This window comes from Neoarius graeffei, chromosome 14 (genome assembly GCF_027579695.1).
Source record: "Neoarius graeffei isolate fNeoGra1 chromosome 14, fNeoGra1.pri, whole genome shotgun sequence".
Lineage (NCBI taxonomy): Eukaryota > Metazoa > Chordata > Actinopteri > Siluriformes > Ariidae > Neoarius > Neoarius graeffei.
Genome location: NC_083582.1, coordinates 24,673,121 through 24,698,534, shown reverse-complemented (window position 1 = coordinate 24,698,534; position 25,414 = coordinate 24,673,121). Strand labels below are relative to the sequence as shown.

Genomic DNA, 25,414 nt, shown 5'->3' with positions numbered 1-25,414 from the left:
TTCAACAGTCTTCAAGCTTATCCAGAAAGTGTGTTCTTGCTTCATTTGAATGAATAAACACACTGACTCTTTGGGGATGAGATTAAAAGACACATTGTGTAGTCAAGGGATAGCACACAATTTTTACACAATGTTTAGGATACACATTTAGTTTAGATTTCATTATAATCAAACACAATCAATATTTCGTGACATCTGAACATTATGGCCAAGTGTACTGGAACAAAAGTCTGCACATCTCCCAAAAAAAACCAACAAAAAACCCATAATACGCAGCCTGATCCCAACAGTCTACAATTATTTCTTTCCCAATGCAGTTCACAGATCGATGATACAGGAAGCCATTTGAGAACAGGCCAAAAACCACAGCTGCTTTTCATTTGTGTAAAGCATAGTGCAAAACATCTTCTTCCGGCATCCAGTTCTTAGTTCACTCCCGTCTTTGAGTTTCGCATCCGGGCAGCCACCATTGCTTCTTCATCGAGCTCATCCATGATCCTTTCTTGGGACACAGAGTAGACTGTATATCCATCTGGTGAGACTTAGTCAAGGCTTGGACATTTTTACAAACTAGTCAGCTGTATTCCAATGCAGTAGCCTTATAGCTGCTGCATTTATATGGTAGGTTCAGAAAGTACTCACACCCCTTCATTTTTTGCACGCTTATATTAACATATTAATTAGATTGTAAGTTTTGGTCATTAACCAACACATAAAATATGACAAAACAAAAACAGGTTCTGAGAAATGTTTGTCAAGGTATTAAGAATAAAAAATTTAAATATTCCTTTTAGACCCTTGGTTACAGCATACCCACCCACCTCCTGTTTTACGCAGTTATCTAAAATCAGCCAGTCCCTTGACAGCAGCACAATCATACAGATACAAATCAAGAGCTTCAGTTAATGTTCACTTCAAACATCAGAATAGGAAAAATTGTGATCTCTGTGACTTTCACTGTGGCATGGGTGTTGGATTGAGCCAGATGGACTGGTTTGAGTATTTCAGAAATTGCTGATCTCCTGGGGTTTTCACACACACAACAGTCTGAAGTGTTTACACAGAATGGTGCGGAGAAGAAAAACAAACAAACAAAAAAAAAATCACATCGAGTGAGCGACAGTTTTGCGGGTGGAAACAAAGGCCTTGTTGATAAGAGAGGTCAGAGGAAAATGGCCAGATTGGTTTGAGCTGCCAGGAAGGATATAGCAACTCATAGCAACTCTTTACAACCGTAATGAGCAGAAAAGCATCCCAGTACACAACAGCAGAACACCACAATGGGTTCCACTCCTGCAGCCAAGAACAGGAATCTTAGAATCAAGAACAGGCTCCTATTAAAGTGGCCAGTGAGTGTATATTTGCTCTGAATATCTTAAGATGTCTCTAGAGTCCACCTGTGGCAAATTCTTTAGATTGAGAAACCTGTCTGTATGAGCTACTCCTTAGTAAAAGGCCTGACAGGCACTTCAAGCACTACAAGACCTCATCTGGTTTTATGAGGCAAAAATACATCTGGCAAAACCAGGTACTCCTAATCAATGGGTTAATACAATCCTTATACAGGGCTCGACATTAACGCTTGTCCGGAACAAGTGATACTTAGATGTCGGACAAGTTCATTGTCGCAGTTACTTGTCCGATCGGACAAGTGCCAAAATACGCCGATATTCGGGTTACATATCAAATTTATCAGTTTATTCACATGATTTCCGAAGCATCTCACTCGACATGTTTTGTTGAATTGCTGGATGTTTCTATTCAGAAAGAGCGATGTGCGCATGCGCAATATTCCACTTGCGAAACCAGCCAATACCGCTTCGTGTATTTGAGCTGAAAAGTAAATGGTCGTTTATGATTGGTTTTAATCGAGTCATACACGTGGATTTGTTGGCGGGATCATTATTCAACTGTATATTTACGTTGAGCATGTGGTAATTTCCAAATCTTTGAATTGGCTGGGCTTGGAATGTGCGCCTGCATGCGTGTGGATTGACAGGGAGTGAGGTAGGAGTGGGGAAAGTTATATAGGAAATACCAAGCTGTCAAATGGCTGCTAATTAGGTTACTGTATTAACTAATTAGTAATGGGAGTTTAAGGATTTGAAACATAGGGCTCTATAATTTAGATATATGGATTATTTGAAATTATCTTTTTTTTTTTTTTTACCATTAAATACCATACAGGAGCCACACTGAATAACTAGACAACAATTAATCAGTGGAGGATATATATTCAAAATTAATAATTTAAAAATGAAAATATATATATAATTTTAATTTTCTGGTTTTCAATTTCTCATAAATAAATTAATGATTGATGGAGTATAATTGATGGAGCAGAACTCAAGGGTTGATAGATGAAGATGAATAAAAACTTTATTTGTATCCATTCATCTGTGAGTCAATAGAGGTGTGGAGGTTTTCATAACAAGATATATTATCTTGTCATTTGATAAGTAGATTTCAGTGTATAATAATCAGTGATTTACAGTATTAGTCAATTTTGTTATCAGTTGTTTTTATTTGTAGCATTGTTATTTGTTTCTCTTGTCCAAACTAGTGATATCTCATCAAGTCATAAATTTTATGATAGCTTCTTTTTGTGATATTTGTTACTGAACTGCAGAGTACTGATCTGTGTATATATAATGGTTAGTGTTTCTGGATCTCGTAGTATAGTTATTTTGTTCTTAAAATTTTATATGTTCATAATTTCTACTCTATTGGAATATATTGCTTCTGAACTTCAGCATAATAATTGGTGAATTATGGTATCAATCAGTCTGTTTTACTATATTTTTGAACTTTTGCCTCAGTATATCAAGTATTGATTACTTTTGATTCATAGATATTATGCATATGTTGTGAATTCGGAAACAAATGCCATAAAGATTGTTGGGTTACAAATAGTTTGTGTGTTTTTCTCAAATATTTCTTCGGACAAGTCAACTTCACATTCGGACAAGTAAATTTCCTTTCAACTTGCCCGACAGGACAAGTGGTTTCAGAAGTTAATGTAGAGACCTGTTATAGTGAAGTATGGTGGTGGCAGCATCATGCTACTGGGATTGCTTATGAGCAGCATTAACAGGAAGACTGGTCAGAATTGAAGGACGGATGAATGGTGCCAAATATAGAAAGGTCCTTGAAGTGAACTTGCATCACAGTGCACACAGCCTCAGACTAGGGTGAAGGTAAGGCTTTCAGTACGACAGTGACCCAAAGTATATCGTCAAGATAACACTGGAGTAGCTTCAGGACGAATCTTTTCATGTCCTTGAGTGGTTCAGACTTTACTCCATAGAACATCTGTGGAGAGACTTGAAGATAGCAGTTCACACACTTCGCCATCCAATCTGATTGACCTTAAAGAGGATCCACCAGGAAGAAATGTGAGAAACTGCTCATATCCAGGTTTGCAAAGCTTGTAGAGACTTACCCGAGAAAACGCAAATAACCCCGGCTTAGCGAAGTGAGATTTCATATTTTGATTTGTAATAAATTTGCAAACATTTCTTACAATTTGTTTGCAAGTTGTCATTCTAGATTTTGTGTACACCAAGGGCCAAAAAGTCAGTTTAATCCATTTGAAATTAAATCAATACAATAAAAGCGTGCAATAAATAAATAAAATCTTAAGGGGTCTGAATACTTTCTGCATTCTGTTTATTACATAGACTTATTTATTACATATCCACTGCTGTGTATGAAATCACTCTATATAGTGGACTATATCATGTATATCATGAGTTCACCATTTTGTTGTGCTGTCCGAATGGACAGTGAGAATTATTACACCCTATATAGTGGACTCATAGTATCCCACAATGCATCGTGAAAAGTAGTGTACAGTTGATGGTCACTAACCAAGCAATATATACACCATGCATTGCGGTTGTGCATTTTCACAGAGCTGTAAAAGTTGTTTCATAAAGATCGTTAAGTATTTTAGACTGAGTATAACAGTAGTTTGTTTTTTTCTTAGGACAACGGCACGAGACAAATTTAGAAGTTGTGGCGTGAAAATAGCAATAATGTAGTGTTTGGGGTGAATGGATGGAGGAAGAAACTCACTCATGGACATTCAAGTACAATTAAAAATACTAAGAGAATAGAAAACAAGCTAAAATAGAATAAGACAAAATATAAGAATAAAAGTTACAGTGCAGAGCAAGGAATTAATAACCTCAAATTTGATTTAATAAAAGGCAGCAGCAAAGAAGAAAGTATTCAGCCTTGATTTAAAAGAACTGAAAGATGCAGCAGACACAAAGTACATGGTATTTATTAATGTCGGAAATACGCTCAGTATACACTTATTTATTATTTTGAAACCCCACCAGCCGACTGATCTGGCACGTTTTAATTGTGCAACAGTAATGATGGGAGTAACGGCGTGGCAAAGTAGTGTCCTAAAGTGGTTTTGTTTTTTTCCACAATTTTACTAATGAGCTCACTAGTGAGTAGGGAGTAGTGAATGAGCAAGTGATTTCGGACACAGCACACAACTTTCCCGAACTCTAACCTTTCCCATAATTCAATGCTGTCATAGCGGAAACCGTGATCTTTCTTCCGCTCCACCATGTTGACGTCACTGAGCTCTAAATAAAGGTCTGGAGAGTTCATGGCCCATTCCTCACTGTAGAGAAGAGTGAAGCCATCTGGCCGCCATCTTACCACTCGCATTGTGTGTATTATACTTGATTATTTATTGAGGAAAATGATCCAATATTACATATCTGTGAGTGGCAAAAGTACCTCTACTATTGGCAGTTAATTTGAAGGTGAAATTAGAGTCAGGTGTTTTCAATCAGTGGGATGACAATCAGGTGTGAGTGGGCACCCTGTTTTATTTAAAGAACAGGGACCTATCAAAGTCTGATCTTCACAACACGTTTGTGGAACTGTATCATGACATGAACAAAGGAGATTTCTGAGGACCTCAGAAAAAGCGTTGTTGATGCTCATCAGGCTGGAAAAGGTTACAAAACCATCTCTAAAGAGTTTGGACTCCACCAATCCTCAGTCAGACAGATTGTGTACAAATGGAGGAAATTCAAGACCATTGTTACCCTCCCCAGGAGTGGTCGACCAACAAAGATCACTCCAAGAGCAAGGTGTGTAATAGTCGGCGAGGTCACAAAGGACCCCAGGGTAACTTCTAAGCAACTGAAGGCCTCTCTCACATTGGCTAATGACTTGTGCACCTTAGACACAACACATACACCTCAGGACTGTGTACCTTACACACACAGGCACATACACCAAGTCTGTGCACCTACCTTACCTTGCAATACTTCATAAATGTGTAATACTTTATAATGTGAATCTCTTGTGCAATAATTTATAATGTGACTCTCTGTGCAATAATTTACATGTGCAATGAGCAATACCTCATTCCATAATATGTAACACAACACATACACCTCAGGACTGTGCACCTTATCCCCCCCTTTTTTTCCCCCTTCCTCTCTCTCACTCTACACGCTGTTTTGCACTGTTATTGGAGATGCTTTAATCTCACTGTACATGTGTATAGTGACAAAGGCATTCTATTCTATGTTCTTGAGCCCACCATCAGGAGAACATTGAACAACAATGGCAGGGTTGCAAGGAGAAAGCCACTGCTCTCCAAAAAGAACATTGCTGCTTGTCTGCAGTTTGCTAAAGATCACGTGGACAAGCCAGAAGGCTATTGGAAAAATGTTTTGTGGACGGATGAGACCAAAATAGAACTTTTTGGTTTAAATGAGAAGCGTTATGTTTGGAGAAAGGAAAACACTGCATTCCAGCATAAGAACCTTATCCCATCTGTGAAACATGGTGGTGGTAGTATCATGGTTTGGGCCTGTTTTGCTGCATCTGGGCCAGTACAGCTTGCCATCATTGATGGAACAATGAATTCTGAATTATACCAGTGAATTCTAAAGGAAAATGTCAGGACATCTGTCCATGAACTGAATCTCAAGAGAAGGTGGGTCATGCAGCAAGACAACAACCCTAAGCACACAAGTCGTTCTACCAAAGAATGGTTAAAGAAGAATAAAGTTAATGTTTTGGAATGGCCAAGTCAAAGTCCTGACCTTAAGCCAATCGAAATGTTGCGGAAGGTCCTGAAGCAAGCAGTTCATGTGAGGAAACCCACCCAACATCCCAGAGTTGAAGCTGTTCCGTATGGAGGAATGAGCTAAAATTCCTCCACGCCGGTGTGCAGGACTGATCAACAGTTACCGGAAACATTTAGTTGCAGTTATTGCTGCACAAGGGGGTCACACCAGATACTGAAAGCAAAGGTTCACATACTTTTGCCACTCACAGATATGTAATATTAGATCATTTTCCTCAATAAATAAATGACCAAGTATAATATTTTTGTCTCACTTGTTTAACTGGGTTCTCTTTATCTACTTTTAGGACTTGTGTGAAAATCTGATGTTTTAGGTCATATGCAGAAATATGGAAAATTCTAAAGGGTTCACAAACTTTCAATCACCACTGTAGCAGCACGTTTCAGAGGTCACGTGAGGTGTCGATAATAGTGTTCACTTTCACCGGTGTCCACAATTATTGACATCCTGTGGAATTAAGTGGCATTTACAACCCCGATTCCAAAAAAGTTGGGACAAAGTACAAATTGTAAACAAAAATGGAATGCAATGATGTGGAAGTTTCAAAATTCCATATTTTATTCAGAATAGAACATAGATGACATATCAAAATGTTTAAACTGAGAAAATGTATCATTTAAAGAGAAAAATTAGGTGATTTTAAATTTCATGACAACAACATCTCAAAAAAAGTTGGGACAAGGCCATGTTTACCACTGTGAGACATCCCCTTTTCTCTTTACAACAGTCTGTAAGCGTCTGGGGACTGAGGAGACAAGTTGCTCAAGTTTAGGGATAGGAATGTTAACCCATTCTTGTCTAATGTAGGATTCTAGTTGCTCAACTGTCTTAGGTCTTTTTTGTCGTATCTTTCGTTTTATGATGCGCCAAATGTTTTCTATGGGTGAAAGATCTGGACTGCAGGCTGGCCAGTTCAGTACCCGGACCCTTCTTCTACGCAGCCATGATGCTGTAATTGATGCAGTATGTGGTTTGGCATTGTCATGTTGGAAAATGCAAGGTCTTCCCTGAAAGAGACGTCGTCTGGATGGGAGCATATGTTGCTCTAGAACATGGATATACCTTTCAGCATTGATGGTGTCTTTCCAGATGTGTAAGCTGCCCATGCCACACGCACTAATGCAACCCCATACCATCAGAGATGCAGGCTTCTGAACTGAGCGCTGATAACAACTTGGGTCGTCCTTCTCCTCTTTAATCCGAATGACACGGCGTCCCCGATTTCCATAAAGAACTTCACATTTTGGTTCGTCTGACCACAGAACAGTTTTCCACTTTGCCACAGTCCATTTTAAATGAGCCTTGGCCCAGAGAAGACGTCTGCGCTTCTGGTTCATGTTTAGATACGGCTTCTTCTTTGAACTACAGAGTTTTAGCTGGCAACGGCGGATGGCACGGTGAATTGTGTTCACAGATAATGTTCTCTGGAAATATTCCTGAGCCCATTTTGTGATTTCCAATACAGAAGAATGCCTGTATGTGATGCAGTGCCGTCTAAGGGCCCGAAGATCACGGGCACCCAGTATGGTTTTCTGGCCTTGACCCTTACGTACAGAGATTCTTCCAGATTCTATGAATCTTTTGAAAATATTATGCACTGTAGATGATATGTTCAAACTCTTTGCAATTTTACACTGTCAAACTCCTTTCTGATATTGCTCCACTATTTGTCGGCGCAGAATTAGGGGGATTGGTGATCCTCTTCCCATCTTTACTTCTGAGAGCCACTGCCACTCCAAGATGCTCTTTTTATACCCAGTCATGTTAATGACCTCTTGCCAATTGACCTAATGAGTTGCAATTTGGTCCTCCAGCTGTTCCTTTTTGGTACCTTTAACTTTTCCAGCCTCTTATTGCCCCTGTCCCAACTTTTTTGAGATGTGTTGCTGTCATGAAATTTCAAATGAGCCAATATTTGGCATGAAATTTCAAAATGTCTCACTTTCGACATTTGATATGTTGTCTATGTTCTATTGTGAATACAATAGCAGTTTTTGAGATTTGTAAATTATTGCATTCCGTTTTTATTTACAATTTGTACTTTGTCCCAACTTTTTTGGAATCGGGGTTGTACAACTGGATCTATCTTTGTTGAAGTACTTTTATTTTTTAAAGTGCTATGATTTATCTTTTTTTTCTGATTCATAACCAGTGTATGGCCTTTAGGCCAAAAAGTTGCAAGCCATTTGGACACTCAACTTTAAAAAGTTAAGTGCCCAGCAGAAAAGTTAAGTGCCTGAAATGCAGCAGAGACGGCACGGCATTGAAAATGAATCTGTAATTGGTGGTGAATTCCATTTCCTGTTCGAGTAAAATAATCTGAAGGAAATCAAAGCCTACTTCTTATGATGGTATATTGTAAAATTATTGAAGAACCAGATTCTGAGCTCTTCAGCTCAGAACACTCTAGGAGTAAATAATATTCATCACCAATTGCATAATTATCAATCATTTGGGTTGAAAGAATTTTTTCCACATGAAAGCTAGCATTCACATAATCTGTCACTTTGCTTTTCTGGAAAACTGTAGGACTTGGGGGGGGGGGGGGGGGTCCTACATGCAGACTTTGCAGAACATTCCACTCTTGTTGTCATGCAGTAACCAGGGAAATTCTTGTACCCAAGCATCCTTAAAGCTTCTCTCTCGTCTCTTCATATTCCTTCTTTTTTTGCTTCCCTTCCTCCTCAGATTTCCTCCAAATTTTTGCGGGGGGGGGGGGGGGGGGGGGGGGGGGGGATATTTCTGAATTTAACCACCCCTGCAAGAAGGACATGTTGTATCATGTGACTCAGCCCCTGCTAACAGCGCATTTGATTGGCTGTATTTGCAGGTGGACCAATCAAATTGCTCCTACTAAAACAAGGTCGGCCAGCAAAAAAATGTGCTCATCTTTTGATGACGTAGTACGCATAGTACACATATCACACGTAGCCTAGGTCACTCAATGATTTGATGGCCTTGGATCTAGGCTTTATGTTGACGGGTAATGTAACGCTAAATGCTGGGTTTTGACTGGCTACAATTAGATACTTCCTGTCCAACGAACCAATTAGAAGATGGCAACCCCCAGTTTTTATTAATAAGGTTGGGATTCCCCTCGTCAACATGCCTCACACCCGGAAGTGATGTTTAGGCACCGGTGTCTTCACCTGGTCCTTTTTCGCTCCGATTTCTGGCTGTTCAATGCATATTTCATAAATAAAAATATTAGTTTATTTATTAGGTAGATGTATTTTCTAAATTCCTGCCTGTTGTTTTCTGTCTCTCTCTCCATATTTTGGTTGCATTTTAAAGAAACACTGCTCTTTTCGCGGAGTATGTGGTGACTGTAAGATGTCCCAATGTCGGCGGGTAAAGTGACGCTAAATCCTGGATTTTGATTGGCCACAATTATATACTTCATGTCCAACTAACCAATCAGAAGAGGGCAACCCCCGTTCTATAAATAATAAGGTCGGGTTTCCCTCCTGGCGAGTAAAGTGACGCTAAATGTTGGGATTGGTACCTCCATCTACGCAAACCGGTCATTTTCACTCAGATTTCTGACTGTTTAACGCATGTTTCATATATATATTAGTTTATTAGGAATAATTTTGATGAAAATTTGCCCCAAAAAGTTGGTGGCCAGACCCGTTTATAAAAAATTCCGTGCCCACCCAAAATGTTACGGTGGGCACGCGGGAAAATCGAACCCTGTTCATAACAGAATGGAATACTTAGAGTATTTGGAATCCTATTGCAATAAACAGAATTAGGCCAGAATTAAAAATTCATAGCATATAAAAAAAATTACATGCTTGAAATATTCAGATTTTTCTATTCCATTCAGAAAAAAAAATACAAAAAATGTATTTATATACATCAGTTTGCTGTAAATATCTACCACATATTACAATATCAGTAAACATTTTATATTTTGGTTCGAGGAATGACATGCGACCTTTGACCTGGATGTTCATGTTGTGACTGTCAATTGCCTGTTGACATTTACTGATAAACTACAAACAACGAATGATTAACAAAATGTGACCTATGAAAATACTTAGAAAGTCGGTAGAAAGTGGAACAAAAAGATTTTCTGACACAGGTTAAACATTATCAGTTCATTTGTTTACAAACATTAGAATTACTTCCTCATTTACATAAGCACAGACACCCATATATTTATATAAAATATATTTTATACCAAATATAAAAGTCTACGTAAAACAAATTTTAAACAAAAACTATGAGTTTTTTTTAAACTTAATACCACATACCGATTATTATTATTATAATACAAATACAGTAGTATGCAAAAGTTTGGGCACCCCTAGTCAAAATTGCTGTTACTGTGAACAGTTAAGCAAGTTGAAGATGAAATGATCTCCAAAAGGCATAAAGTTAATGACGACTCATTCCCTTTATATTTTAAGCAAAACAATTTAATTTTCATCTTTTACATTTTCAAAATGACAAAAAAAAGGAAAAGGGCCCAAACTTTTGCTTCGGGCCCTTTTCCTTTTTTGTCATTTTGAAAATATCCACAGATTTTCAATGATGTTTAGGTCAGGGGACTGCGAGGGCCAGGGCAAAACCTTCGGCTTGTGCCTCCTGAGGTACAAGAAGTTCTATTTTGATTTCATCAGTCAACAGGACTTGTTTCCAAAATGCATCAGGCTTATTTAGATGTTCATTTGCAAACTTCAGACGCTGCATTGTAGATTTTGAGGTGTATTTTGGATCATCGTCTTATTGTAGGACCCATCCTCTTTTTAACTTCAACTTTTTACAGATGGTGTGATGTTTGCTTCCAGAATTTGCTGGTATTTATTTGAATCCATGCTTCCCTCGGCCAATGAAATGTGCCCTGTGCCACTGGCTGCAACACAACCCCAAAGCATGATCGATCCACGCCCATGCTTCAGAGTTGGAGAGGTGTTCTTTTCCTGGAATTTGGCACCCTTTTTTCTCCAAACATACCTTTGCACATTGTAGCCAAAAAGTTCTATTTTGATTTCATCAGTCGACAGGACTTGTTTCCAAAATGCATCAGGCTTATTTAGATGTTCATTTGCAAACTTCAGACGCTGAATTTTGTGGCTAGGATGCAGGAACGGTTTTCTTCTGATGACTCTTCCATGAAGGTCATATTTGTTCAGGTGTTGCTGCATAGTAGAACAGTGCACCACCACTCCAGGGTCTGCTAAATCTTTCTGAAGGTCTTTTGCAGTCAAACAGGGGTTTTTATTTGCCTTTCTAGCAATCCAACGAGCAGTTCTTTCAGAAAGTTTTCATCTTCCAGACCTCACCTTGATCTCCACCGTTTCTGTTAACTGCCATTTCTTAATAACATTACAATCTGAGGAAACAGCTACCTGAAAACACTTTACTATGTTCTTGTAGCCTTCTCCTGCTTTGTGAGCATCAATTATTTTATTATTCAGAATGCGAGGGAGTTGCTTAGAGGAGCCCATGGCTGTTGATTTTAGGGACAAGTTTGAGGAGTCAGAGAATTTATACAGCTTTGAAATCTGCATCATCTGACCTTTCCTAACGAAGAATTTAAACAAGCCACAGCTCAATAAGCTAATTAAGGTCTGGAACCTTGGTAAAAGTTACCTGAGAACTCAAATGTATTGGGGTGCCCAAACTTTCGCATGGTGTTCCTTTTCTTTTTTCACTCTCCAATTGTACAAAACAAAAATAATACACAAATCTTGCAGAAAACGCTGAAAAATGTGTCGTCTTTACCTTTATGCCTTTTGGTGAACAGTTCATCTTCAGCTCACTTAACTATTCACAGTAACAGACATTTTCAGTAAGGGTGCCCAAACTTTTGCATGCCACTGTAATCATGTGGATGTCGATAACTGTTATGTGACTTGCGGAACGGTGTCACGTGATCTGAAACGCTAAGTAATCGGGAATCAACGCGTTTTTTCCCCCAGTGGAAGTTTAAGTATTCATGCACAATGTACGTATTGAAAGTCTTTTCTACTTTTGCAATGGCCAAAAGATCATTAAGGTGTCGATAACTGTAACCGCCGCTTTAGTAAATAAGACTAACTAGTTGACTAACAAAACGAACAAAGCTACAAACTTAACTCAATAGTTAGTGACTTGTCAGTTTAAAAAAAACATTAAAGTATATTTCCTATTTAATAAACATAGCTACATCTAGCTAGTTATATTTATTTATGTTTAGCATAGCTTGCTAATAGTAGACTAGCCTTAGTAACCTTGTGTAATGGTGGTGGTTGAGGATACAGATACCCATCACCAGGGTTCCAATGGCGAGGCCGGTTATAACATTTCGAGTGCGAAGTTTTTGGCTCTTCTTCCTCCACTGAGCAAGTTCCGCTTGCCGAATGAATTGCAGTTGTTCCCGTGTCAGATCCTCCTTGGCAGGATCTATCCTCTTGGCAAATTCTCCTTTACCTTCCTGTTCAGCCATGCTTTCTCTAAAGAGTGAGTGCTTTGTCTCGTGTGTGTTTTAGCGGTCAAAGCTGCGTTACATATGGGCAGTACGGCTAAAACGTCAAAGCTGCGTTTTAAAAACGCATACTAAATACAGTAGTATGTCAAAATAGTAAAACTAAATCGCCTTGGGTTAATATAATTAACATATGTGTTTATTATATTATTTTGGCACGCTAAATAATAAAAAAAATGTTTAGGGATAAAATTAGCTCATATGTTTGAAGCATTTATTTTTTCTGTAAAGCTGCGTTATACTTGATTTGCGCATGCGCCTTATTGTCAGAAAACTGGAAATATCCGGTTGAAACGGTAAAAAAGAGAAAAGGTTGCCCTCTAGTGTGTTTTAGGCTTTAAGCTTTAGAACTATTATCTTTACTATAGTTATGAGCAAACTCAAACTTAATCCCACACTGGCCAAAATGCCGACTTCATTTTCACTGAAGCGTCAGAGAAACATAAGATTTGGTGAAGCTTCCTTTGAGCTGTTATCAGACTTCCTGAGCAGCCTCAACAACCAAAACAAGTCTCACTTGGAGAATGTTTCAAGTGTGTGTGGGAATTTTAAAGACAGAAGAGTCGTTGGTGGGTCAAACTGACCTCACTTTAATTTTTTATTATACTCTATTTGTTGTAAATTTTAACTCTAAGTCCAACTTTATAGTCGACCATGGGTGCAGATCCCGGGGCGGACATGACCCCCCAATTTCTGAAAAACATGAATTGTCCCCCCCAATAAAAATCGCCTAAATTATTCAAAATTGTACAAACAAATGTATTTTCAGACAAATGATTCCCTGTGCAGTACTTTTTGAATGATGTGGCGAGCCTCCACGAAGTTGTGATTTATGGTTGCATGGTATGAGTTGCATACGGGAAAAAAAAATCACTTTTGTGTCCCTCCCAATCCTGACATCGGATCTGCACCCCTGTAGTCGACGGTTTCTTTCAGACACAACACATACAGTAAACTTTGCTAAACACATCCTGAACCCACAACACTGTATTTCCTTTAACTATAGTGTTACAATGCTTTCCATCTCTACCTAAATCTAAATGTCTGTTCTGTTATCATATTTTCTACACTTACAGAACATGCATTCTTTATTTGTGAGGAGTTTCAACTTGACCCTTTGGTGGCGTATCATGCCATTGAAATACTAGAGAGGCAAGTCACAAGATAGGTAACGTGTCGCTTTATTTTTCTACTCAGTCACCTAAAAAAATATTAACAATGATTTTCTTACCTCAGATTTATGCCGAAGCACATTGAGAATTTATTGTCTCAGCAGAAGACTGAGGTGTGTGACAGCGGTGTGTGTGCAGCCAAAGAAAACTACGAAGAGCTCGTCTTTCAGAGTCTGAGAGACAAATTCTGTCTCTTCATTATTTCAAGTGTGCAAATTGCCAGCAAAGTAACCATATATACCAATGTAAGAGTATAAAGATAAGTTGTAAATGATCAGTGATACTGTTAGTATGCTGTTATAGTGAGATTGTATGTCGAATATAGGTGATTGACAACAGTTTTGCATTGAGATACCTTCAGCTGGTGGGTATTGAGTGTTCCAAAGAGAAAATATTAGCATCAGAGCTTCTCATCTTGAAAACTTTGGACTTCAGAGTTAACGTACCAAATCCCCTGTCATATGCGGAGACTCTTCTAGAAGTTCTTGGTAAAGTTATTCAAAGCAGGACTTACAGTACTTTTCAATGTGAGCTCAGTGTAGTCGGATCAGCTTGTCATGCTTTTGCGATGGTCTATGAAATGTTCTTGTGTGTTTTCTATAGGCCACAATGACCCGAGTACACCTGTTGTACACCTGCATGAGTTGTGCAGATATGTTCTTCAATTTGTTTACCTGCAAAAGGAGTCAATCTACAGCTCATTACTTAGGACTGTAACTGGATGTCTCAACCCCTCTCCAGATCAACAGTAACTACACCACTTATGTACTTGTATGTGTGTGTGTGTGTGTGTTGAAGATTCTGTGATAGAGTTAAATCTATTCATGCCATTGAAAAAAATACCTTGTAAAATACACGATACAAAATCTATTGTTTTCATTTGTGACATACAGAAAATGTGACACACTGGAAAGCAAAACCTTCATTGCATGACTCTTGTGTTAATCAATCTCTTTAGTGAAAAGCAATCAACAGGGCATTTTTTAAAAAATAATTAAATGCTGATTTTATTACATTAATGGCATTTACAGTAGCGGATGCTCTTATCCATAACAACGTACAACAAACCCAGAGCAGCCCAGGGTTAGGTGCCTTGCTCAAGGGCATTTCGGCCATTCCTGCTGGTCCAGGGAATCAAACTAGCAACCTTTTAGTCCCAAAGCTGCTTCTCTAACCATTAGGCCATGACTTCCCCCATGGGGAGACAAATCAAGTAAATGTAGTTCTCAGCTGCATTTCACTTTCATCACCATATTGCAGTCATACCACAATGAAATGCAATCACTCTCCAATCACAGCCCTAAAAGTCATACCCGGGGGCATGATTATAATCAGACAAGAAAAGAAGTGCCTGAAAAAATTATCTTTTTCCAGGATATTTAAGTTATTCCACGAAATCTAATTATACATGAGCTGATAGCTGATGAGGCACCTTGCCCTGAGTTGGCTGTAAGCCATGTATGACACAATTGAGTGAGATAACAGTTTTATTATAGTCACATTCACGGATTTTGAGAAACAGAATATTTTTATTTTTACTTTTTGCAAATTCGATAAATAAAAACTTTATACAAAATGTCCGACAAAATTATTTCCGCTTAGAATGTAAACAAACCTGTGAAATGACAGTAGCAATTTGTAGAAAAAAATGCTATAAAAAAATGTTCTTACCATCAGATACTTTAATTCCATATTTTGTTGGGGGGGTTTTTTGTATTTTGGGGGGTTTTGTTTTCAAGTAGAGTTTTTATTTCATCCTCAGTTGGTTCAGCAACATGCTCCGCCATTTTCTTTTTCTTCTCCTTTAGGGTTTTTTTGGCGGTTGGCAAACCAACTTAAAGGTGCATTACCTCCACTGACTGGGCTGGAGTGTGGAACAGGAGATATTGAGAGAAAAAATATATTATTTTAGCTATTTCTGTTTCTTTTAAATACTTGATAACAAAGTGATATATCTGACTCGATGTGCTCTGCCATTTTGTTTTTCTCTACTCATGGTATATGAGCTGATAGCCTAGTAGTAGAGTAGCCAATCAGAATGTGCAATTGCTCATATCCAGTGAATGTGGATAGAATAAAAAGGAATGCCCACCCTTTATAATTTCTTATTGCCTCATTGTTTCTGTATTCCCAATGAATCAAATGTTGAATCATCATGCTTTTAAGAATTACTACAAAGACTGACTTTAAATTCAGCTCATCGCTGAACCTAGGTGTTATGTTACACCTACATTTCCACTGCACTGTCTAATGAACAAATACACCCTTGTAGCTGCTGTTTTTCTGTTCATTCAGATGTTTTAAATAGTTTAGAGCATTGTTGCATCACTACAGCAAGGTGCCACTGATTGCCACACACACTGCATGCTCTTCCTTCTCATTGGTTGTTCTTTACTCTGTGTGAAACAGGACCAGGTTTCTGTTTGTGACTGAAGACTGCATGCTGTTAGGGGTTGGAGTGATTGCTGTGGCTGCTTTCATCTACCGAACATCTGCTTGGGAGAAGGTAAATCAGTACTGCACTTACGACCAGACCATGAGCCACAGGTAAACATAGTGTTTGCTGTTTTCTCTTGGAAATTATGTAAAACAAAATATTATTTTATAAAATATCTCAGAAGTCTTTCAGGTTGTTCATATTCTCTTTATTGCTAGATCAACACTTGATAAAAATAACTAAAATACTTTTGGGCATTCTTTCATATTTTCATCCTTTCATATTTTCATATTTTCATCCAAGGGTGGAGTAAAGTGATGTCACCTCAAAGGTTGGTTTGTGTGCTCCTAAACCTGTCACTTTAGATGCTGCTTTAGTATTTAGCATATTGTTTGTTCATATATCCCCAGTATTTTGTACATATTCAAAAAGGCATAATAAAGGCATGTTGCATCATGTGCAAAAGTCTTAGGCACCCTATTTTTTTCCATACAAACTTTGTTATAGATTTTTATTGTATGACTTCTACATTATCGAGTCAGTACAAAAACATTTTAGAGTTCCAAACATTCAGGGGTGGGGGGTTCCAGCACAAACTTAAATGTTACAGAAAAAAAATGCTTGTAGCTGAGCAGCATATTCCATAAAAGAGCACTTTTCAGATTAAAAAAGAAAGCATAATGAAGGCTACTGGGTTTTGGTGCAAAATTAAGAAGCAAGTGTGACAGTCAGAAGAACTGTGGCTGGTTCTGCAAGATGCTCAGTAAAACCTACAGCTCATTTCCTTATAAAACTGCACTCATTGTTCCCGAGACAACTATTTTTTTTTTTAAGCAAAGGGTCGTCTCACACCAAATATTGACTTTGTTCTATTTATTATGGCTTACTGCTTCATGTTTATAGTATTTTTTATGTTATAACATTTAATGTAATTATTTTAAGCCATTTTTGGTCTACAGCATTTCTTTACATGTGCCTAAGACTTTTGCACAGTACTGCATATTAAAAAACAAATCCACTGTCGACTTCAGTTAAAACGGTGTCTTCAAATGCAGCCCTCAGGGACCCCCAGCCAATCAATATTTTCACTCTGTCCCAGTTCCGAGTATATACAGTGGGGCAAAAAAGTATTTAGTCAGTCACCAATTGTGCAAGTTCTCCCACTTAAAAAGATGAGAGAGGCCTGTAATTTTCATCATAGGTATACCTCAACTATGAGAGACAAAATGAGAAAAAAAAAATCCAGAAAATCACATTGTCTGATTTTTAAAGAATTTATTTGTAAATTATGGTGGAAAATAAGTATTTGGTCAATAACAAAAGTTAATCTCAGTACTTTGTTATCTACCCTTTGTTGGCAATGACAGAGGTCAAATGTTTTCTGTAAGTCTTCACAAGGTTTTCACACACTGTTGCTGGTATTTTGGCCCATTCCTCCATGCAGATCTCCTCTAGAGCACTGATGTTTTGGGGCTGTCGATGGGCAACACGGACTTTCAACTCCCTCCAAAGATTTTCTATGGGGTTGAGATCTGGAGACTGACTAGGCCACTCCAGGACCTTGAAATGCTTCTTACGAAGCCACTCCTTCGTTGCCCAGGCAGTGTGTTTGGGATCATTGTCATGCTGAAAGACCCAGCCACATTTCATTTTCAATGCCCTTGCTGATGGAAGGAGGTTTTCACTCAAAATCTCATGATACATGGCCCCATTCATTCTTTCCTTTACACGTATCAGTCGTCCTGGTCCCTTTGCAGAAAAACAGCCCCAAAGCATGATGTTTCCACCCCCATGCTTCACAGTAGGTATGGTGTTCTTTGGATGCAACTCAGCATTCTTTCTCTTCCAAACACGACAAGTTGAGTTTTTACCAAAAAGTTTTATTTTGGTTTCATCTGACCATATGACATTCTCCCAATCCTCTTCTGGATCATCCAAATGCTCTCTAGCAAACTTCAGACGGGCCTGGACATGTACTGGCTTAAGCAGGGGGACACGTCTGGCACTGCAGGATTCGAGTCCCTGGCGGTGTAGTGTGTTACTGATGGTAGCCTTTGTTACTTTGGTCCCAGCTCTCTGCAGGTCATTCACTAGGTCCCCCCATGTGGTTCTGGGATTTTTGCTCACCGTTCTTGTGATCATTTTGACCCCACGGGGTGAGATCTTGCATGGAGCCCCAGATCAAGGGAGATTATCAGTGGTCTTGTATGTCTTCCATTTTCTAATAATTGCTCCCACAGTTGATTTCTTCACACCAAGCTGCTTACCTATTGCAGATTCAGTCTTCTCAGCCTGGTGCAGATCTACAATTTTGTTTCTGGTGTCCTTTGACAGCTCTTTGGTCTTGGCCATAGTGGAGTTTGGAGTGTGACTGTTTGAGGTTGTGGACAGGTGTCTTTTATACTGATAACAAGTTCAAACAGGTGCCATTAATACAGGTAACAGGTGGAGGACAGAGGAGCCTCTTAAAGGAACAGTCCACCGTACTTCCATAATGAAATATGTTCTTTTCTTAATTGAGACGAGCTGATCCGTACCTCTCCGAGCTTTGCGCGACCTCCCAGTCAGTCAGACGCGCTGTTACTCCTGTTTACTCCTGTTAGCAATGTAGCTAGGCTCAGTATGGCCAACGGTATTTTTTGGGGCTGTAGTTAGATGCGACCAAACTCTTCCACGTTTTTCCTGTTTACATAGGTTTATATGACCAGTGACATGAAACAAAGTTCAGTTACACAAATTGAAACGTGGCAATTTTCTATGCTATGGAAAGTCCGCACTATAATGACAGGCGTACTAACACCTTCTGCGCGCTTCGACAGCGCATTGATACCGTCACGGTCATTATAGTGCGGACTTTCCATAGCATAGAAAATCGCCACATGTCAATTTGTGTAACTGAACTTTGTTTCATGTCACTGGTCATATAAACCTATGTAAACAGGAAAAACGTGGAAGAGTTTGGTCGCATCTAACTACAGCCCCAAAAAATACCGTTGGCCATACTGAGCCTAGCTACATTGCTAACAGGAGTAAACAGGAGTAACAGCATGTCTGACTGACTGGGAGGTCGCGCAAAGCTCGGAGAGGTATGGATCAGCTCGTCTCAATTCAGAAAAGAACATATTTCATTATGGAAGTACGGTGGACTGTTCCTTTAAAGAAGAAGTTACAGGTCTGTGAGAGCCAGAAATCTTGCTTGTTTGTAGGTGACCAAATACTTATTTTACCGAGGAATTTACCAATTAATTCATTAAAAATCCTACAATGTGATTTCCTGGATTCTTTCCCCCCATTCTGTCTCTCATAGTTGAAGTGTACCTATGATGAAAATTACAGGGCTCTCTCATCTTTTTAAGTGGGAGAACTTGCACAATTGGTGGCTGACTAAATACTTTTTTGCCCCACTGTATTCTGTTTGTTATTGATGCCTTGATTCATGTGCGTTGGAAGTGAGAATAAGGGAAAGATGTAAACATAAGCCATTTGGGGGCAGGAATTTCTCACAAATATCAGAAGTTCTATGTTTCTGTCTTAGGTCCTCTTCTGTTCATTATCTACGTGCTACCCTGGGCCAAATTATCCACTGTCATGGTTTGAATTTTCATTGCTATGCAGATCAGCTGCAGGGCTTGTATATCTGCCCCATCCCCTCCTCCTCTTAATGCATCCACAATCTAAAGCTGTGGATGAACGCTACGGTGCCTTTTTAAAACTTAATACCGGTAAAATGGATCTTCTTCTGATTGGTTCCAAATTAATCACTTCTTCCAATAGTAGTTTTAATCTTGTCATTGATGGCATTGTCATTAAACATTCACCCACTGTACGTAACCATGGTGTTATCTTGATTCTGCTCTCTCTTTTGAAAGTCTTATACTCCCTGTCTAAAACATTTTTTTAAACCTTCTCAATGTTGTACGTCTCCATCCTGCACTTAGCAGCAAGGATGCTGAAACACTCATCCATGTTTTTATTACATCACAATGAGATTATCGTAATGCTTTGTTCATTGGTCTTCCAGCCAAGTCCATTGCTCGGCTTCAGTATATTCAAAACTCAGCAGCCAGAGTCCTCACCCACACTAAACGCTCAGCTCACATCACCCCCATCCTCCAGAACCTCCACTGGCCATCTGTTCTATATCGCATTCAGTATAAAATTATTCAGCTCACATTTAAAGCACTCCATGGCTACACTCTTCAATATCTCATAGAACAAATGTTGCCAGGCAAAACAAACCTCGCCCAGTAGCACTTATTTTTTGTTTGTTTGTTTTTAAGTGCAACTAAAGAGCTATCTGTAATAACTATGGTTTTTGACCTTGACCTTGATCGGATGACCCTCAAAATGTTGGCGGTTCTATTTGAGACCAATGGCCATCTATCCTGAAAGTTTCATGAAGATTGGTCCAGCCGTTTTTCCATAATGTTGCTTACAAAAAAAACAAAGAAACAAACATACGAAGAAAGAAACCCCACCAAAAACAGTACCTTGCCCCCTGGTGGTGGACTCTGTCCTGGGCGAGGTAATTACTTCAGCTCGACTCTCCCATTCGCAGTCTCAGATCTTCATCCTGTGGTCTGTTGTCTGTCCTCAAATTTAAACAAGTGTTGCCAGGCAAAACAAACCTCGCCCGGTAACACTTATTTTACACCTATATGTTGATAATGGTAATATTTCTCAATCATCAGCTGTCAGGTTATAGTCCTATGAAAATCCATGAGCTTGAGTTTGATATTTCAAAGTCATTCAAGGTCAAAGGTCATGGTGCCAAATGAAAGCCGTTATATGACTTCCTGTATATTGATAAACATCTCTCTATGTCTAACTGTTTTCGAGTTATAATAGAAAATATGCAAATTTAACAATGACCTTGACCCCCCTGACATTTGACCCCCAACCACTAAGAAAACTATGAGAGGTACCCCATCATGTAGCATATCAGTGGAAGCAAAACTGAAAAGATGAACATTTTGGAATTGGTTTGAAGTAAATTTGGTGAATATGAAGGAAGATATCACAAAAAAAGATTTTGACCTTTTTGGTGACCTTGAGCTTGACCAGATGACCCTCAAAATGTTGGAGATTCTATTTGAGACCAATACCCATCTATCCTGAAAGTTTCATGAAGCTTGGTCCAGCTATTTTCCTATAATGTTGCTAACAAACAAACAAACAAACCCCACTGAAAACAATACCTCGCCCCCTGGTGGACTCCGTCCCCGGTAACTATCCACCCTGGGTTCCAGGACATTTAGGGTTTCAGCCCCTAAGCTGTTGAATTCTCTTCCTCAGTGTCTTCGGCAGGGGCGTGTTTAGCCTATTTTTGGGGGTGCTCAAGCACCCCCAAAAACGAGCTCAGCACCCCCTAGCTCAGCACCCTCAAAAACACTGCTTTTGGACGTAATTTTCAGAAATAAGTGCCCTTGCGCACTGCGCAGTGAATGTGTGCGCGGGCGTGTGTGTGTTCTTGAATTTACCTGTTACGTGATAGTTCTATGACCAGTAAAATACCTCTCCTCCTTGCGTCCTCTCTGATTGGGTTGCCTGTCCGTGTGAGTGCTTGCTATGACATGGTGTTTTTTTTAACTGGATTCCACGCCGATGAGGAACTCGAAGTAGCACCTGAGTATTACTGGCATAGCGAGATGTGAAGGTACGGACTGGAGTTACAATTGTTAAACACAACACAGTAATATGCATAATGCAATATTGATGTTCCCTGGTCTATGAACAGAATGATAAAAACGACATTTATCATCCATATCGAGATACTTTTGTGCAGAGCTTTACAAGTGCTACGGTGCTAGACCACCGTGTGTTAGTCAATTTTATTTAATGTAACAGAGTTTACTAATGTAAACTAATGTAAAATCATAATAATACACACTATTATTACACAATAACACATTAATTAACAATTACCACTGTTCAAAATGAATAGCTCCAACATTACAAATGCAGTAGTAGGTCTTGTTTAGTTAAAAATATAACGTAAATATTTGTGTCAGTGGTTGTAAATGTGTAGATATCATAGTTTATTGGGTCAGCTTCTGTTAAAACATTGCATGAGTCTAGTCTTGTCTAGTCTAGTCTTCTTGTCTAGTTAAGTCTAGTCTAAATGCGGAATAAACGTGGAAACACTGTCGTTCAAGCCAGGTGCCTCTGTCAGCTTTTGGGGCTAAGCACCCCCAAAGATCAGATGCTAGAATCACCCCTGGTCTTTGGGATTGTACATCTCTTTCCAAATTCAAAAATCATCTCAAATCTTATCTCTTCTCTCTCTGCTATTTCCTCTCCTGATCACTGACTGTTCTGTCTTTTTCAGTGCTTTGAGCTTGTCTGTGATCTTTACGCTCATGTAAATTGTCCTTTTGTTTTCTGTGTCTCCTATGTGTCATGTTTTCTTTTAGTTGATTTGCTTCTCTTTACAAAGTAATGGCACTACAGAAAGTGTTCTTAGATTGGTGAAAAGCGTGATATAAATTAAACATTGTTGTCATTGTTGTTGTTAAGGAGTGGACTGAAATATCAATCTGTGTAATGATGCAAGGAGTTTCACAGTTTTATGGAATTATATTTTGCCAAAATCAAATTAGCAAGAATTTAAAAATTCTTGTTAGAAATTTAGAAGAATATTAAATTCTTAAAGTAAAGGTTGAAATTACAGGACAAGTTTGAAAATTATTTATTAAAAAAATAAAAACCCAGTCCATTTACTATTGTTTGCTCATTCTCCTGTTCAGCTTGTTCTCTTGTTGCCACAGGATTGTCAACTTTTTATTCTGTCATTGCAGTATTATTGCTATTTTGCCGGTGGACAGTAGCTGGATGGGTCCGAAAAGAGGGTGTGAACTTTACTTTAAATGTCTGTAGGTCAACTGGAACTGGAGCTACAAGTTCTTAAACCCTTAGACCTACCCAGTATGTGAATAATGGAGGCAGCCATGGCCTGTAGGGTACAGAAGCAGCTTTGGGCCCAAAGGATCGCTGGTTCGATTCCTGGGACCAGCAGGAAAATGTGAAGGGAGTTGACTGCATCAACAGCACTCACCCCTCCCTCTGTATCATGGCTGAAGTGCCCTTGAGCAAGGCACCTAACCCCCAACTGCTACCTGGGCACTGTAGTGTAGCTGCCTACTGCTCTGGGTATGTGTGTGTGCTCATTGCTCATGTGGGTGTGTGTGAACCCACATGCAGAGGAGGAATTTCACTGTGCTGGTATACATGTGACAAATAAAGGCTTCTTCTTCTTAACAATTGATTAGCAGTTCACTAGCAAACTTGCAATGATGGTCTTTTGTCTATTCTATGGAGAAAAGTAAATGAACAAGGAAGCAGCACTATGAAACTAAGGTGGTGTTTACATTAGACCGTATCAGCGGATCATCAGATTAACATTTTTAAAACGATTCGCGTGCACACAGCAACGCCAATACACGATTCGCGTGCACACAGCAACGCCAATACATGGATACGCTAATCACATGACTAATTAGACAGCAGTTGAAATGTGTCAGTGCGGCTCAGCGCTTCCTCCTCAGCGGCTGCGCTCCAAATCACTCCGCCCTGAACAGCGAGTGCCCTCTGGAGGGTGCGCACTCCGGCCCTGCGCAGCTCACAGAGCGCGCGAGTGAAGCGCACGAGCAGTGATTTGGGACTGAGCCGCTGTGTGTGTGATCCCAGTGCATATCGGGCATGCGCAAGTCACTCACCACTTGCAAGTGGAAGGATGGCAAGCCTAAAGACAATCATAACTACACAATGGGCAGTATTTGCATCTTACCATGAACAACATTAAGAATGACAAAGCAAAGCATTATATTCATACTTTTATACTCTTTAATGAAAAACAAAAAGGTGATACAAGGCGGAAACAATAGCAGGACGTGAAGTCCGCGCCGTTTTTCAGCAGTTGCGTCACATGACCAACGTGGCATGAACAACACCAGCGAATCAGGAAGGTGGATGTCACAGTGACGTTGTCCAATGACGACGTCAGCTAGAGCTCAGCACTGCGTTTCCTCGTATCTCAATGTTTACACAGCACCGGATCAGATACGAACTGGGTTGAATACGTGGGCCCTGGCGAATTCAAGTTTGTTCCGCCTGTGGAGTCGTTGCCCGGCGTTTTAATGTGAACGGACAGTGCATCCGCGACGAAAACGAGACGGATACGGTCTAATGTAAACACCACCTAAAGGTTACTACAGGTACAAGGCTATCATTTAGCTTTACTGCTTGTGTGACGATTTATTAGTGTGAAATGCTGCTTGACTGGATGGTGTGAAGATACCTGGATGATCATGACATATGTACATGATATGTATACATTCACTGGTGGCTAATAACTGTCCTCTTACCAGTGCTTATATAAAGTACATAGGTACACAGATTTTAGTAGTTAATGTAGAAAAAATGATTAATATTTCTGGTACAACATTAACACCATGCATTATATTATATTGCATTAAGATATAGCATTTTGTTTATTAGGACCAATTCTATACAGACTACTGACTAAATTTATAATCCACAATGTGCATGTGTGTTTATACTCTAGGTAGTGGAGGAGCTCACGCTGATCACCGGTATCTCATCAAAGAGCATCATGGAGTTTGCTCACGTGACCCTCATGCACATCACCAAGAACAAAGTCAAATAACCTGAAGGAAATATGAAGGAGACTATTTTGCTACAGAAATAACTGTGGTATCTTCAAAATGCAAAACATATGCAAAATATCTCCATGTCCCAGGATTGTGTAAAAAGCAGCACAAATGTAGATATACTAATGAGTGGAACATTTAATGATTGATAGATAAAATGAAAAGATTTAATGCTTTTCATTGTACAGTTCATCTACATTTGACATTTTTTGGTTATTTATGATTTGGCATTGTGTTGTTTCAGTTTTCAGTGTCATGCATAATAAATTGGTAGATTGGTAGATTTTTAGACACAGGATTTGAAATCTGTTGTCATAGTAACCCCCACCACTGAGCTCAGTTCCTGACTCGAGTTCTCTTAGCTTAACGTCTAGCCAGAGGGGCCAGGGTCCGTTTTTGTTTTTTTTTCCCCCTCGTTATTTAAACCAAATTTAGCATGAAGCATTAGTTTGCTTTTTCAGACCGAGGACCACTTTATCCATTAAAAATAAAAATTGTGGCCCACCTAAGCCCCTAAATATTCCGAAAAA

The 25,414-nt window shown here is 39.2% G+C and overlaps 2 protein-coding genes across 2 annotated transcripts; one reads left to right on the top strand and one right to left on the bottom strand.

Annotated features, from left to right (window-relative positions):
- Positions 1–77: 77 nt before the first annotated feature.
- On the bottom strand, positions 78–12,602 carry LOC132898075 (cytochrome c oxidase assembly factor 3 homolog, mitochondrial). Its single transcript, XM_060939457.1, has 2 exons — positions 12,381–12,602; positions 78–532 (listed from the first exon to the last, which is right to left on the bottom strand). The coding sequence occupies exons 1-2, from the start codon at positions 12,565–12,567 to the stop codon at positions 426–428; spliced, it is 294 nt and encodes a 97-aa protein (XP_060795440.1). The 5' UTR covers positions 12,568–12,602; the 3' UTR covers positions 78–425.
- Positions 12,603–12,976: 374 nt separating this feature from the next.
- cntd1 (cyclin N-terminal domain containing 1) lies at positions 12,977–25,165 on the top strand. Its single transcript, XM_060939458.1, has 7 exons — positions 12,977–13,175; positions 13,683–13,758; positions 13,843–14,023; positions 14,104–14,266; positions 14,382–14,526; positions 16,188–16,284; positions 24,779–25,165. The coding sequence occupies exons 1-7, from the start codon at positions 12,977–12,979 to the stop codon at positions 24,878–24,880; spliced, it is 963 nt and encodes a 320-aa protein (XP_060795441.1). The 3' UTR covers positions 24,881–25,165.
- Positions 25,166–25,414: the final 249 nt, after the last annotated feature.